The sequence below is a fragment of the Acipenser ruthenus genome, chromosome 20 (assembly GCF_902713425.1).
Source record: "Acipenser ruthenus chromosome 20, fAciRut3.2 maternal haplotype, whole genome shotgun sequence".
NCBI classification, from domain to species: Eukaryota; Metazoa; Chordata; class Actinopteri; order Acipenseriformes; family Acipenseridae; genus Acipenser; species Acipenser ruthenus.
The window spans coordinates 13,404,531-13,422,412 of NC_081208.1; the positions used below are offsets into that span (position 1 = coordinate 13,404,531).

The 17,882-nt window shown below is 42.0% G+C and overlaps 1 protein-coding gene across 2 annotated transcripts in view; it reads left to right on the plus strand.

Moving 5' to 3' along the window:
- Positions 1-17,882, plus strand: part of ptpn6 (protein tyrosine phosphatase non-receptor type 6) — a 42,679-nt gene that overhangs the window by 2,637 nt on the left and 22,160 nt on the right. Inside the window, exon 1 of one of the 2 annotated variants that reach the window (XM_058993521.1) lies at positions 12,042-12,459. The exons of the other annotated variant lie outside the window; for it this stretch is intronic. Within the exon in view, the coding sequence (XP_058849504.1) occupies positions 12,452-12,459 (8 nt within the window). The 5' untranslated portion in view covers positions 12,042-12,451. Of the gene's footprint in view, positions 1-12,041; positions 12,460-17,882 lie in introns of those variants that run through there. 2 annotated transcript variants of the gene reach the window in all.

A 17,882-nucleotide genomic window follows, 5' to 3' on the forward strand; every position in this document is an offset into this window, starting at 1 on the left:
TGAATTTTTCAAATCCAAACCCCTCCCCTTGAGGACCTTGTCACGAAGCCATGCTTATCAGCTTTCTGAGATGTTAAGAATCCACCGTCACATTAATTTACGGCTTCCCTGCATCAGGCCATTCCTGCAACCTTCTTGTTCCTGGATTTGCACTTCCTCATTTGCCCCCAACTTCATCAAGGCACTTAATATAACTTTCAAAGTCCATTTCATTCAATTTGAGCTACCAGTCACATTTGGAAACTATGTGCTACGATTATCAACATTTCAGTCAAGCGTCCTCCTGTCCCGCAATGGACAATACACTCTTAGACTGCTCCTGATCAAATCAATAGGTTTTGCAGCAGCCTCTGAGCAACGCATTCCCATCCTCTCAGGTTCTGCAGCGGCCTCAGATCTATGCATTCTTCATTTCTGCCCAAAGGCAGCCCCATCGCCGACATCATCTAAAAACGCCTTAACTCTCAAATACCAATTTCCACCGCATTCAGCAGCTCTCTGCTCTCTACAGCAGGCCACTGCAGACTACTGACAGCATTCCATCGTTTACCCCTAAGATCTCTGCCCGTTCAGCAGATCTTTCCTCTACTGTTAATATCTCCTCATTACAGCAAATCTCGGCTCCCTCTTCAGATCTGCTTCTATTGCAGCATACAAAAGTGGCTTTAGTTTACTGTTTAAATCTGCAACTGCTCTCCTCCAGAGCTTCCAACGCTCCAGCTTTCCTCCAATACCTGGATCTAAAATATATATATACACGGAGAGCTTGACTTCCTCAGCAATTTAGTCATATGTCCGCCCATCCTCTCAGATACTACAAGCTTTAATATATGGTACGAGACTGGAAATCTGTTTGATTTATGAATTAAGGAGTTCCACTATTTGGAGAATGATTAGAGTTGTGAAACCCAAATCTCTGATTTATGAGTTCACCTTTTCCATTCCAAACAGACAAGATGGTAGCAAACCGCTGATCAATCCCGTATTAACTAACACAGGATGGTTGGCATCTCATCTCTCTGCCTTCGTTTTTAAAAAACATCTCGGCAGTCGATTTCATATATTTGTTCAGGTCCAGCTGCCACCTTAGCCCTCATCAAACTCTGCAACACCAACATCTGCCGTTCAACTAAATACAACACTCTCCAACCTTCTGCAATCTGCTCATCACTACATGGCCACAGTCTTAGTCCCAGCGACCAAATCTTCATTTACCTCTGGATGGAAAACATTTACAACTTTCTGCACTCAAAATACATCCCATTCTGATTTAATGAGCAACGGATTCTAGCCTCCATCGCCCATGCAAGGGATTCTCTTCACTTAGCCCCCACTACCGTTAAAGCCTACATCTCCGGAATTCAGTATTTCTGCCGCCTCATCTCCGTCCCTTCTTCAACACTCCTATCCATCCCATCAGTTTGCTTGACACTCAGAGAGATCCTCAAGAGCCCCCCGCCCACCCCTGCTGCTCCCTCCTGGCTCCCTATATCAATAGACATCCTTCACTCTTTAATCTCTACCCTCAAAAAAAGCTTCTCTGTCTATGCAATGACCTTACCTTGGAAGTACTATGTCTAACTGCTCTTGTGAAGCACTTCCTTTGCAGGATTCCTGAAGGAACAGAGTGCACCCTGTGAACTTACCGTGACAACACCTGTGATTTACCGTTTAAAAAAAAAAAAAAAAAAAAAAGCAAGAGTACCAGGACATCAAGGGGAATACAAGGATAGACTCTGAGCGTTAAGCCATTTAAACCATGAGGTCTTGTGAACCATTCCGCGCACCCAGATACTGGGCTTTGGCCATCTGTAGTAATTTTACTACAGAATACTACACCTTGCAGTAAAAAAAAAAAAGGAAAGTTAACCATGCCCAGTGTTAAACATGGTGGAGGTTGTGTGATGGTCCGCAAGTTTTACAGCCCGGTCCCAGAAGCAGACCCCAACCCGCGACAAGTTCCTTCTTTCAATCAGCTGGTGTTCCACTAAACTCCACACTCTTCAGCCTCCCCAAGTCGGCCTGCAGCTTCAGGGAGAATTGCCTTTGCCCTTTCCACTCGCTCTTCTTATTCTACTGCCTGGTCTTCCTTCACCGCATTCTGTGCCCAGATTAGTATCTCTCTCACCACCTATAACCTTCAGCACCTCCTTGCCTTTATGCCAGACCTCAGGCTATCCCTTAACCTGGCCCCTTCCTCCATCAGGAATTATCTCTCAGGTATACAGCACCAGTTCCTCCTCCGTTCCCCACCCCCCCTTTCAATCCCGGAGGTCCCGGAGGTCCGCCTGAGAGTCTCGCATCCTCCTCTCCATCAAGACAACCAATCTCATCGGAATCTCCAGTTTCCCAGCCATCAGCCTGCGGCACTTTGACCTCATTCAAGTCCCCGGAAATAACTTCCTCCTATTCATCAGGACTTCAAAACAGACAGTTACATCAAGATCCAGAAGTTCTGCAACCTGGTCCCAGGAGCAGACCCCAACCCTCGTCTCGTACTACCCTTCAGCAAACAATATTCAACTGAATAACTCTCTCTCCGGCCTCCTTCAATCAGCACGTGGATTCATGGAGAACGCTCTCGCCCCATCTACCCGTTCCTCCTACTCGACTGCCTGGTCTTCATTTACTCACTTTTTTGCGAGTAAAAAAAATAAATAAAAAAAAAAAATTAATAAAAAATAAATAAATAAATAAATAATAATAATAATAATAATAAAAAAAAAACTGATCTCTCATACCTCTTTCAACCTACAGCACCTCCTCGCCTTCATCACTCACCTCAGGCTGTCTCTACGTTTAGCCCCCTCCTCTATTTAGATGCTACCTAGTGGGCATTCAGTATCAATTTCGCCTCCAATCTTCTCCTCTCGTCCGTTCTAGAGATGGCGGATCTCTAGAGAGAACGCTCAGAGGTATGGAGAAAAGCCTGCTCCCCTCCTCTCCATCAAGTTAATCAATCTCTATTGACCTTCTCCTTTGTCTCATCACTGCTCTCCGGCAAGGATGCTTCAACCTATTCAACGACATCGTCATGGAAACCCTGTGCCTGACCGCCGCCTTTGGATTTCTCCGCTGTGCAGAATTCTCAACTCCATCAACTTCCAGCTTCCCAGCTCTAGGCCTCAAGTGCTCAGATCTCTCTCAAATCCCCAGAAACCACTTTATCCTCCACATCAGATCTTCAAAAACGGTCCAATTAAGCCAAGGATTCAGTATCTTCCGTCAGATCCCCTCTTCATCGACAGCTCCAGATCTATACTTACGAGACACTGGTTCTCATCCCGTTTATGCACCCTCTTGTCACGGATCGGACTTTCTTCTAACTATTTTTCCCCCCATTCATTCTGGATTGGAGCAGCTGCCTCCGCGGCCAGGGCAGGAATCAACACTTGATTAAGTCTATGGGGCGCTGGATCTCTTCAGCTGCAAACTTTATATTAGATCATCCTCTGCAGACATCGCCACAGCTCACCAAGCACTCGTTAGCTTGCCCGGAGTGGGGGGCGCCCTCTCCGCCAGGCCCACCAGAGGTTTCCTCCCTGCAGGGGGGTTTTTCCTCTCCACAGTACGGACGGCTTATAGGCATAGGTTGTCTACTAACATCTCTTGTCTTTTCTCTTTTCTTCTAGCTTTTGTTTATGTGTGCGGCTCTGCGATCTCTTTTCTATCCCACGGTGTGGTTCTTGCGGGGAGCCGGGGGTCCTCTTTTGGGGGGAAGTGAGTCTCACTCCCCCGGCTGTCCGGGTCGGCCTCTCGTCTCAACCACTGCCGCCCGGCTGTTCCTCGCCGGCCTGAGGGGACCCCCGGCCACATCCTATTCTTCTGCTGCTTATGCGCTAAGCCTTCCAGGCCTCAACCTTGCTGTCCCATCTCCTCTCTTCTATTTCAGGTCCAGGACCATTTCAGCCCCCTCATGCAGTAGGCCGTGCCTCCACCTGCCGAGCGGGCCCCGGCCAAGGGGGGAGGGGGGGTTTCTCTGTTTTCGTCTCTCCTAAACGGACCCGAGACACTTTTTCCTAAGCTCTCCACGCCGCCCAGCTGCCAGCTTAGCTGCCTGAGGATGCTGCACTGAGTTGCGAAGGATCTGTCCTTTTGTCCTGTTCGTCTCCTTCCTGTCTCTTGCTCCACTAAACGCCCAGCAGCCAGAGGATGCTGCCTGACCCGTCGGGAGCGAGAGTCAGTTTGTTGTATGTTATATGTCTAAACTTTGCTCTCTCTCTCACTTTTATGTCACCCAGCAGTCGGAGGATGCTGTCTGACCCGGCGGAAAGTGTTTATATCTAATCCTTTGCTCTTCTCATGTCTCCCTCTCTACATCGCCCAGCAGCCAGAGGATGCTGCCTGACCCGACGAGAAGGGAAAACTCTTCGCCCCCCTATCTCGTTCTGCTATCAGTATCTAACCTCAATGTTACTAAGCACCATTCCCAAACTCCAGCCCTCAATCTCGCCATCCCTCAAACTCGTCTCACTCTTAAACTCTCAAATGTCTCACCCCTCTCAAGCCTCCTAAGCAACCGGAGAAATCCTCTCATCTTGTCTCATTCTTAATATCTCACTCCCAATTTCGCCTCCTCTCAAGCCCTCGTAGGCAACCAGTGAATTGTAAGTCGCCTTGGATAAGGGCGTCTGCAACAGTGTTTGCCACTCCTCCTATTTTTGTGTTGTCTGCAAATTTAACAAGTTGATACAGGGGTTGTACCGACAAACTGGAGAATTGTAGAATGACATTGTAACTGCAGTTTAATATCACTAGACTAAACTGTACTGGAATTACATTGTAACTGCAGTTTAATATCACTAGACTAGATTGTATTAGAATCACATTGTAACTGCAGTTTAATATCACTAAACTAGATTGTATTAGAATTACATTGTAACTGCAGTTTAATATCACTGGACTAGACTGGACTGGAATTACATTGTAACTGCAGTTTAATATCACTAGATTAGATTGTATTAGAATCACATTGTAACTGCAGTTTAATATCACTAAACTAGATTGTATTAGAATTACATTGTAACTGCAGTTTAATATCACTGGACTAGACTGGACTGGAATTACATTGTAACTGCAGTTTAATATCACTAGACTAGATTGTATTAGAATCACATTGTAACTGCAGTTTAATATCACTAGACTAGATTGTATTAGAATTACATTGTAACTGCAGTTTAATATCACTGGACTAGACTGGACTGGAATTACATTGTAACTGCAGTTTAATATCACTAGATTAGATTGTATTAGAATCACATTGTAACTGCAGTTTAATATCACTAGACTAGATTGTATTAGAATCACATTGTAACTGCAGTTTAATATCACTAGACTAGACTGGACTGGAATTACATTGTAACTGCAGTTTAATATCACTGGACTAGATTGGACTGGAATTACATTGTAACTGCAGTTTAATATCACTAGATTAGATTGCATTTGAATCACATTGTAACTGCAGTTTAATATCACTAGACTAGACTGAAGTTCATGGTGGTTGTTTAAACAAAAGCTTTTAAAGTTAACATGTGTAGCTTCACAACAGGAACAAGATATATTAAGAGATATTTTGCAATGGGATAGGATAGGACAGGATAGACATGCTCTGCTTGTACTATATAGGAGGTCTTGTTACAGCTCTGGAAGAAAAAACTAAAAACAAAAACTAGAACATGGTTGATCACCATTTTCTTTCTTTCTTTCTTTCTTTCTTTCTTTCTTTCTTTCTTTCTTTCTTTCTCTCTTCTTGAACTGGAATGTTTGTATTCTGAGTACTTCCTGCTGCCTCCCCACCATGTGATTTCTATGGGATCATGGAAGTACTCGGAAGGAGCCGGTCACTAGGATTCTACCAGCTCAGATTATAATGCAGGAACATCACAAAGATGTGCAGGGAGGGGTGGAAAATGAAGAAAATCAACTGCCCCCTAGAGGCGAGACTGTGGCTTCACAAGCAGGGGAGCGGTGCAGCTGAGGGACGTTGGACTGGAGAGAGATCCTGGAAAGGAGAATTTAAATAATAATGAGATGTAAATAATCCAGCTCCGAATTTGAATATATTTGTTTTTACAGCAGAGAAGCCCAGCTGCTGCCACACACAACTCTGAACAAAATCAATAATCAAAAAGTGTAATAATAGCAATACCTTCAGGTATCATCTCACCCCCTGCCTCACCCCTTTCCACACCCTCCCCTGCTTCACCCCCTTCCACAAGCTCCCCTGCTTCACCCCTTTCCACACGCTCACCCTGCCTCAACCCCTTCCACACCCTCCCCCTGCCTCACCCCCTTCCACACGCTCCCCCTGCCTCAACCCCTTCCACACGCTCCCCCTGCCTCACCCCCTTCCACACCCTCCCCCTGCCTCAACCCCTTCCACACGCTCCCCCTGCCTCACCCCCTTCCACACGCTCCCCCTGCCTTAACCCCTTCCACACGCTCCCCCTGCCTTAACCCCTTCCACACCCTCCCCTGCCTCACCCCCTTCCACACCCTACCCTTCCTCAACCCCTTCCACACGCTCCCCCTGCCTTAACCCCTTACACACCCTCTCCCTGCCTAACCCCCTTCCACACCCTACCCTTCCTCAACCCCTTCCACACCCTCCCCCGTCCTCACCCCCTTCCACATGCTCCCCCTGCCTTAACCCCTTCCACACCCTCCCCTGCTTCACCCCCTTCCACACGCTCCCCCTGCCTCAACCCCTTCCACACCCTCCCATGCCTCACCCCCTCAGGTCACTGTACACCAGTTTTTAAATATTCATTTTAACCACAAGGTGGGGCTGCTGCTTCTGGTAAGACCACTTTGGGTCCAGCTTGAAGATGTCATTTCTATTCCATCTCCTATACACTGCTGCAAGTCAAGCAGGAGCAAGCCCTCTGTATTCTACCCTATCCTGTTCTATTATATTCTGTGTTCTGTTCTATTTTTTTATTCTGTTATATTCTGTTCTGTTCTGTTCTGTTCTGTTCTGTTCTGTTCTGTTCTGTTCTATTCTATTCTATTCTATTCTATTCTATGCTGTTTTGTTCTGTTCTTTTCTCTTCTCTTCTATTCTGTTAGGCTCACACAGTGACTCACATGTAGTTGACAAGCAGGTGTCAAGGGGGGATGAAGGTTGTGTCTCTACAGCTGAAACTCATCCCTCTGAGGGGAAGAAACCAGACTGCCAACCAGGGTTGGAGTCAGAGAGGGGGTCCCCAGTGGTTAGAGCTGAGGAGGGAGGAGGCTGGCTTTAGTGGTTATTAATAGAGCCACATAGTTCTAGTGGAAACCAGTTGGCGTGGTGTCCAGTTTTCAGGGATTTGGGCCACGGTAGCAATCTTTTAACAATACAATGCAGTTACAATGTAATTCCAGTACAGTCTAGTGAATATTAAACTGCAGTTACAATGTAATTCCAGTCCAGTCCAGTCTAGTCTAGTGATATTAAACTGCAGTTACAATGTAGTTCCAGTCCAGTCTAGTCTAGTGATATTAAACTGCAGTTACAATGTAATTCTAGTCTAGCCTAGTGATATTAAACTGCAGTTACAATGTAATTCCAGTACAGTCTAGTCTAGTGATATTAAACTGCAGTTACAATGTAGTTCCAGTCCAGTCTAGTCTAGTGATATTAAACTGCAGTTACAATGTAATTCCAGTACAGTCTAGTGAATATTAAACTGCAGTTACAATGTAATTCCAGTACAGTCTAGTCTAGTGATATTAAACTGCAGTTACAATGTAATTCTAGTCTAGCCTAGTGATATTAAACTGCAGTTACAATGTAATTCCAGTACAGTCTAGTCTAGTGATATTAAATTGCAGTTACAATGTAATTCCATTCCAGTCTAGTCTAGTGATATTAAATTGCAGTTACAAAGTAATTATTTCAACACTGATTACAGCCTAGTATCAACACCAGAACACATATTGTCTGGCGTCCGTTTGCTAAATTTAAAGTCAACTTCCTTATTTTAATGCTGCTGACCTTTGGAAATGCAGCAGTTCCACTTATTAAGCTGTGGAATTCGGAAGCTGAACATTGCAAAAAAAAACTTATCTGTACTGAAAAACAAACAGATGTAGTTTCCAGCTTGTCATGCAAAAGCACTGTCTGCAGAGTCCTGACCAAAAGCACTGTGTGCAGAGTCCTAACCAAAAGCACTGTCTGCACAGCGCTGACCAAAAGCACTGTGTGCAGAGTCCTGACCAAAAGCACTGTCTGCAGAGTCCTGACCAAAAGCACTGTCTGCAGAGTCCTGACCAAAAGCACTGTCTGCAGAGTCCTGACCAAAAGCACTGTCTGCACAGCGCTGACCAAAAGCACTGTGTGCAGAGTCCTGACCAAAAGCACTGTCTGCACAGCGCTGACCAAAAGCACTGTCTGCAGAGTCCTGACCAAAAGCACTGTCTGCAGAGTCCTGACCAAAAGCACTGTCTGCACAGCGCTGACCAAAAGGACTGTCTGCACAGCGCTGACCAAAAGCACTGTCTGCACAGCGCTGACCAAAAGCACTGTCTGCAGAGTCCTGACCAAAAGCACTGTCTGCACAGCGCTGACCAAAAGCACTGTCTGCAGAGTCCTGACCAAAAGCACTGTCTGCAGAGTCCTGACCAAAAGCACTGTCTGCAGAGTCCTGACCAAAAGCACTGTCTGCACAGCGCTGACCAAAAGCACTGTCTGCACAGCGCTGACCAAAAGCACTGTCTGCACAGCGCTGACCAAAAGCACTGTGTGCAGAGTCCTGACCAAAAGCACTGTCTGCAGAGTCCTGACCAAAAGCACTGTCTGCAGAGTCCTGACCAAAAGCACTGTCTGCAGAGTCCTGACCAAAAGCACTGTCTGCAGAGTCCTAACCAAAAGCACTGTCTGCACAGCGCTGACCAAAAGCACTGTCTGCAGAGTCCTAACCAAAAGCACTGCATCACCTTGTAGAATGAACTCATTGTGCTTCATAAAGTCCAATGAAACCTGTTGAATAATGTTATGGTAACATATTGAATTACACACCACTTTGTAGTTTTCCATGTACATGTACTTAATGAAAAGCTGACAAAAATTGAAAAAATGTGAGTCTAACGTGAAATGCTGTGCTACTATTATGGCTTCCGGTTTGATTACATGATATTAAGTAAATGGTCAAAATGATGTTCATATAGTTTTTGTGTTAATTATGTCTCAATCCTAAAATTGTAGGTGATGCAAGACTTTTGTCCCAAGCTGTATATTTGCCTGTGTGTGATTCAGGGTCTGTGAGCTCTAGATCACTGTTATGAAATGCTGCAGGGGGCAGGCCTTGTGAAAATGATGAGACAGCAGGGTGGCTTTAAGACTTCTTAACCAGAGTCTGCACAGAGCAGGAAACACACAGTGTAGGTCTTAATGAACACACTCAACAGCATGTGAATGTGAGTGCAGCATTGCAGTGCAGTGTAGTGCTGAATACACACAGGCACACCTAGCATGCAAATACAACACAGAACCATTGCATTGTCTGTGTGTGTGTGTCTGCACTGCCATTGAAGATCATTTGAGTAGGGTACAGTTACATACTGAAGACCTGTTCTATCAATGGCAGGCTCACCGCACTGTAGCTGTCCTGTACTCATGCTACCATCGCCCCTCAGTATACAGTAATACAGAGCCACTGCATTGCTGTGCCACTGTGTGACAATGCCAGCTAGGATCATAGCCAGTCCTTTGTGAAGTTAACATTGCTGGTGATGCTGTGGCCTGCTAATAATTCTTCTAGCTCAGGTTTCTACTGGGATTAGAATGGGAGTATTGTGATGGTATTGTGCTGGTATTGTGATGGTATTGTACTGGTATTGTACTGGTATTGTGATGGTATTGTACTGATATTGTACTGGTATTGTGATGGTATTGTACTGGTATTGTACTGGTATTGTGATGATATTGTGCTGGTATTGTGATGGCATTGTGCTGGTATTGTGATGGTATTGTACTGGTATTGTGCTGGTATTGTGATGGTATTGTGATGGTATTGTGCTGGTATTGTGATGGTATTGTACTGGTGTTGTACTGGTATTGTAATGGTATTGTACTGGTATTGTGATGGTATTGTGATGGTATTGTGCTGGTATTGTGATGGTATTGTGTGGCATTGTGCTGGTATTGTGATGGTATTGTACTGGTATTGTGATGGTATTGTACTGGTATTGTAATGGTATTGTGATGGTATTGTGCTGGCATTGTGCTGGTATTGTACTGGTATTGTGATGGTATTGTGCTGGTATTGTGATGGTATTGTGATGGTATTGTGCTGGTATTGTAATGGTTTTGTACTGGTATTATGATGGTATTGTGCTGATATTGTGATGGTATTGTACTGGTATTGTACTGGTATTATGATGGTATTGTGCTGGCATTGTGCTGGTATTGTGCTGGTATTGTACTGGTATTGTGATGGTATTGTGCTGGTATTGTGATGGTATTGTGATGGTATTGTGCTGGTATTGTAATGGTTTTGTACTGGTATTGTGATGGTATTGTGCTGATATTGTGATGGTATTGTACTGGTATTATGATGGTATTGTGATGGTATTGTGATGGTATTGTACTGGTATTGTAATGGTATTGTGATGGTATTGTGCTGGCATTGTGCTGGTATTGTACTGGTATTGTGATGGTATAGTGCTGGTATTGTGATGGTATTGTGATGGTATTGTGCTGGTATTGTAATGGTTTTGTACTGGTATTGTGATGGTATTGTGCTGATATTGTGATGGTATTGTGATGGTATTGTACTGGTATTGTGATGGTATTGTGATGGTATTGTACTGGTATTGTGATGGTATTGTACTGGTATTGTGCTGATATTGTGATGGTATTGTGATGGTATTGTGATGGTATTGTACTGGTATTGCGATGGTATTGTGATGATATTGTGCTGGTATTGTGCTGGTATTGTGATGGTATTGTGCTGGTATTGTGCTGATATTGTGATGGTATTGTGATGGTATTGTGATGGTATTGTGATGGTATTGTACTGGTATTGCGATGGTATTGTGATGATATTGTGCTGGTATTGTGCTGGTATTGTGCTGGTATTGTGATGGTATTGTGCTGGTATTGTAATGGTTTTGTGCTGGTATTGTGATGGTATTGTGATGGTATTGTACTAGTATTGTGATGGTATTCTACTGGGAATACACTGGGATTAGAAGTTGTTCTTTTCTGCTCTGTACAGGGTGTAACATGTAGTGTAAATGCACAGTTTATTTACATATTGTAACTGTAGATGTTTTTCAACTGCACACTTCCTTTTTGCAATGCTTGTGGCTTGTGTACCCCCCCCCCCCCCCCCCGTCTCTCTCTGTGTCTGTGTCTCTGTCTCTGTCTCACACACACACACATACTTCCTGTCTCTCTGCTGTAGTTTCCAAGTTGAATTTGTTCACTTTTTTCAGCTTAATAATAGTAAAGAAATACGCAGAGCTGGGTGGAATCCTACACAGCTGAATTATTAGCAGTCTCTTAAGCTCCCCTATGAAGAGAGCAGCAATAGCAGGGCTGTCACACAGCACTGTGAGTACTCTACAGGAAAAGTGAACATATTACCCCTGTTTTGGCCTCTTTACACTGGCTCCCTGTGCAGTATAGAATTGATTTTAAGATTTTGCTGTTAACTTACAAGGCCCTGAATGGATTAGCACCCAGTTATTTGCAGGAGTTACTGACCCCGTTTCTTCCAAACCGCACTCTGAGATCACAGGATGTGGGGCGCATGGTAGCCTGTAGTATAACTACGTGAAAACAAAAAGTGCAAAAATACTGTGGCAGTACTGAGAGAGAGAGAGAGAGAGAGAGAGAGAGAGAGAGAGAGAGAGAGAGAGAGAGAGAGAGAGAGAGAGAGTGGGGAGAGAGAGAGAGAGAGAGGAGAGAGAGGAGAGAGAGAGAGAGAGTGGGGAGAGAGAGAGAGAGGAGAGAGAGAGAGAGTGAGGAGAGAGAGAGTGGGGAGAGAGAGAGAGAGAGAGAGAGAGTGGGGAGAGAGAGAGAGTGAGGAGAGAGAGAGAGAGAGAGAGAGAGAGAGAGAGAGAGAGAGAGAGAATAAGCAGAAGCGCAGTCTTCGTTGTGACAGAGGCAGGCGTGACTCGCTCACAGAAACCACCTTATTTTGAACCTTTTAACAGACAGGAAGGCAGAGAGTCAGTTTGCAAAGAAACACAGGGAAACTTCACTCATTTGTAAAAAAAAACAAGCCAGTGCACTGTTAAAATCTAGTTTTGAATATTTCACTGGCTTCTAAAGAAGAATTACTTCTGCAAACGACGAGAGAGCGAGAGTGAGGATTGCAACAGAAATATTTCTGTATGTAGCGGTGTTTGAACTACAGAAACGCACACACGCACACACAGACACACTCACACGCACATACACAAAATCTTGTTTCAGCTACAAAGATTCTTCAAGCTTCGTGACCACAACAATTGATTGACCATGGTTAGGTAAGTACGAAATATTATATTGTTATATTTGTGGATTCTCTTGAAAATTTGCTGTAGATGTAGTGTAGTCACTAGCGAAGGGAATGGGTCCTAAGCCCTGAGCCCTGGGGGTTCTGAGCCCTGAGGGTCCTGAGCTCTGAGCCCTGAGCCTGGGGGGTCCTGAGCCCTGAGGGTCCTGAGCTCTGAGCCCTGAGCCTGGGGGGTCCTGAGCCTAGGGAGTTCTGATTTTTGCGAAAGTGCTGTTGTTGTTTTCTAAAGAGTATTTAACCCTGAAAAGACTGTGGCGGCTCGGGCATTGAGCTCACAGTCTAATTGGGGTCCATTTCCTCCCGTTCAGTCTGAGCTCCTTCAGAACAGACCGATCCTCTTCTCATCCTGCTCATCTTTCTCACAGCTTACACACTTTCATTCTTAGGCATTCTGAGCAAACACACCAAAGAGACAAGGCACCATTTAGGGCAAAACGAGAAGTACTGGAAAGTTGTGAAATCTAGCGTTTTGATTGGCTGAAACAGGCTTCATGACTTATCATTTTTTAAATGTGTAAACATGCCATTTATGAGCGATGTCATCTTTAATACCCTAGTGTGTGTGTTCTGTTTGATTATTACTTTGGAAAATAAATGGTGAGAAAGTTAGGTGGGGAAACATAATAGTGTTGCACAGGGTTCAGGCTTTTGCTGTGGACTTCTGCAGACTGCGCAACACTAAAAAGCTTCCCCACCTCACTTCACAAATATCAGCTTGGAGGAGTTTTTTTTCAGCATTTTTTTTTTGTGTGTAAAAAGTTAGCACACCCAGTGAATAAAAATGTGAACAGAAACAGCAGTCGATAATCACACACCAGGGACACGGGCAGGGCACACCTGGTCGTGTACGTTTTAGCGTTAAGCACTATATGGATACTCATTTCAGTTTAACAGTAAATCATATACAGCTCTGCCAAAAGTTTTGCATCGCCTAGAATTTTACGATTGCGACATCATTAAAAAAAAAACCAAAAAAAAAAAAAAAAAAACCATGTGAACATAATTTAGATATTTTATTTAACATCACGTATTCAAAGAAACTACAAAATGATTTCGCAAAAGTGTCCCGGAAGCTATAATACAGAAGTACAGTACTTCATGTTACATTACGAAATGTCAGATTTTTTAATTTTTGTTAAGTATATGGGAAACTACAAAGCGGCATGTAATCCAATATGGCAACGTAACATGATTCAGCAGGTTTCGTTTGAAGCAAAATAAGGTGATGCTAAAGTTTGAAATGAAAGCTATCTTACTTTTCTAAAGGAGCGTACTGTATTTCATATGTTCATCCACTTCTTTAATGTACTCAATTATACATCTTATATAAAACTATAAAAACAACAACACTACAATTCTAGCCACAGATCATTGGCGTCCATCCTTCCATGTTAAAGCGATAAATAAATACAAAACATAAATAAATAAATAAATAAATAAATAAATAAATAAAACAAAACATAAATGCAGTACTAATAAACCCATTGCATCATTTTAAAGAAAATCATCAAACCATCGCATTTATTTATTTATTTATTTATTTATTTATTTATGTTTCAAAAGTACAAAAGCTGATCTTCTTCAGATCGCCTTCATGTAAAGTGAATTCTCTGCGTCGCGATGGGGTCACTAGTCACACAACCTCAACACGATTTCGGGGTTAAAAATGTCAATTAATGTCACAGGTGCACTCCACTGATCCGGCTGGAACTGATGGAGGAGGCTGTCCCTGGTACAACATGGGCTTTAATGGAGAATTAATCGGGTTGAATTAGGACTCGTTTATAAGGTATAAACTGTTTACTGTTCCATAGGGGTGTCTTTTGCGTTTGGTGCGTGCAGTTTAATACACACAGTACCGTTGTATTAGCTACCGTTTTCCTGTTCGTAAGGTGGATGTTTTGCGCAAATAAGGTATATCCGGTACAGTAAATGACAGTCCGGCGGTGTTTGTGACATCGGGCAGGAAAAACATCTGCTGTTTACTTTGATTCTGTTTTTGTTGGCACAGTTTAAACGTCTAACGTATACAATTTGAATTACTTATTCTTAAAATGGTACTACTTATTCCATTGCACGGCCCACAGGGGCGTGTTTTGTATAAACTCGTGTTCTTGTTAAGCTTCTTGTATTGTTTATATTTAAGGTACTTGTGTTCGCAGTTACATACAGCATTGTGAATTGTGTTACTGCGTACCTACATTTATAAAGGACTGATTTCCTGTGTCCCGCGGAGTCTATTATAAGCACCTGTGTGTGTGTGTATAATATATATATATATATATATATATATATATATATATATATATATATATATATATATATATATATATATATATATATATATATATGTGTGTGTGTGTGTGCGTATATATGTGTGTGTGTGTGTGTGTGTGTGCGTATATATATATATGTGTGTGTGTGTGTGTGTGTAAGTATATACACACGCTTGTAATAAAGTGTTGATGACTGTATTTTGATTAATAGAAACAGACTTTGGAAGAAAAGTAACAGCATTGTTTAAATGAGGTAGCGGTGAGGCCACACATTAAAATGCACTGAGGGCTCTGAGTGCATCAATACACTGATACATTAATACACTGATTAATACAATGATGCATTAATACACTGATTAATACAATGATGCATCAATACACTGATATATTAATGCAATGATTAATACACTGATACATTAATACACTGATTAATACACTGATACATTTATACACTGATTAATACAATGATGCATTAATACACTGATTAATACAATGATGCATCAATACACTGATATATTAATGCAATGATTAATACACTGATACATTAATACACTGATTAATACAATGATGCATCAATACACTGATATATTAATACACTGATTAATACACTGATATATTAATACACTGATTAATACACTGATATATTAATACACTGATTAATACACTGATATATTAATACACTGATTAATACACTGATATATTAATACACTGATATATTAATACACTGATTAATACACTGATATATTAATACACTGATTAATACACTGATATATTAATACACTGATTAATACACTGATATATTAATACACTGATTAATACACTGATATATTAATACACTGATACATTAATGCAATGATTAATACACTGATTAATACACTGATGCATCAATACACTGATTAATACACTGATTAATACACTGATGCATTAATACACTGATTAATACACCGATTAATACACTGATGCATTAATACACTGATTAATACACCGATTAATACACTGATGCATTAATACACTTACATATTTCTTTGAGTGTTTTTTTTTTTTTCTGTGCAGACTGTACTAATTTACTGTTTTACTTGTAATGGTTATTTTTATGCAAAGTTGCGTCCAAGTTTTCAGAGGGTTGGCAGTTTCCCTTACAGAAGTTTACCGTGCTATTTTTGCAGTTTTTCCCAATGCTTTTCAATGGATAAACAACGACAAGTGTTGAATCGGTAAAATAATTCACTGTGTTAGGCATGAGGTACTGCAGATTATATTCTTACCGATTGAACCCTTTAAATGGTTTAATCCACTTCAAACAGTTGTTCCTAATTGATACTTGTTCGGTACTGAGAGTGAATTGATTGTTCCTTTGGGGGATGGGGTTTAAGCTTAAATGTAATTTATCATTAATCAATGCAATTGCATCAAAAAGCAGCGTAGAAAGTTACATACACGTGAGGAGAATATTTGACCAATCAGAACCGATTAATAACGCGCTGTCATTAACCTGTTCCCGTCCAGAACCCGCTTTTTATCGCCAAAAAGATCCCGGAACAGACGGTTCTGACGGCGCAAAAGACTACGAAAATGATACATAATCCAAGTGAAAACATCATAACACTGCTGAAAACAAACACCGAACCCACCTTTAACTGCCCATCCCAGCAGTAAACACCTGTATAAATATACAGGTATAGGGAAATGCCATATACAAACAAAACAAATACACCATTTTATTACCTGGAATGGGCAACTAAAGGTGGATTCGGTGGGTTTTTTCAGCAGTGTTATGTTGTTCTCACTTAGTTGTATTGTGTGTATCGTTTTCATACTCTGTGCAGCTTCGGAACCCCGTGTCCGGAATCTTTTTGGTGACAATAAACCAGATCTTTTTGGCCCGGAACGGGTTAATGACAGCGCGTTATTAATCAGTTCTGATTGCTAAAATATTCTCCTCACGTGTGTGTAATTTTCTATGCGGCTTTTTAATGCAATTAAATTAATTAAAGTGCCGCTTTTACTCCATCCCTTAATTTGGTAATAATTTCGTTTTTGCTCTTTTGTTACAGTTAGTTCAAAAAGTTAAAATGTTTGTCTCTCACGCTGTGGGAATGTTGTCACGAGTCTGAGTTTGAAATCCTTCTTAGAGACACAAGTGTCTGTAAATGAAGATAGCAGTGAGGACTGTGTTTTAGATGTAAAACATGAAAGTGGCTTCAGAAAAATTAAAATGCAAAAAACAAAGGAATGTGAACCGGGAATGGCGATGTCAATCTGACACCCGTGTAATTGATGGAGTGGTGATGAAGTTGCTGTTGTTCCTGAAGCTGTCCAGAAGAGATGTGAAATAAATATGATTAAAGGGAGACGTTATGTGGAAATGAATGTGCAATTATGTTAATGTCAAATTGTATTACCTTTAGCAAACAATGTGAAATGCTAAACTGAAATCGCAGTCACGTCTGAAATATGTAATAATGTAATGTTGAAATGATTGTTGCATAATCAGATAATATTCATTTTCTGTTGAATTGTTCTGACTGGAACCACAAACCGTGTTAATCTATATTTATATATAGTGTGTGTGTGTGTGTGTGTGTGTGTGTGTGTGTGCTCCGCACTCCCCTTCTCTCAGAGCCACAGACACTTTAGTTAGAACAGCGGTGGCCAATACGTGGATCGCAAAAGATTTTCACTGGATCTCGGGACAAACCAGAACAAGCACTAACTAGCATATAAGCATGCAGTTTTTGTCTCGGCGACGGGCAGAGCCTTCTGTGTCGTCCAGTAGCACAGATGAAAATATCCCAACAGTTTCTGCATATGAGACGAACAAAATGCTTGTGCGCACTTATGGGACTAGAAATTCCTAAAGGTTTACTATAAACAACAAACGTGATTTATTTTTTTCAGCTGAAAAGTATAAAACAAAAGAAAAACCTGCCAGTCGGATCTAAACTCATAACTCAATCGTATTGTACTGTGGGAATGTAGTTTATTGGTGTCCACTGCCCACTGTTAATCACACATTAAAAACGATAAATCCCTTACGCCGCCAGTCTCACTGCTTTATCAGTGCGATGGCTACTAGTTTCCAGACAGTTTGTCAAACCAAGATGAGGAAAATAACAAA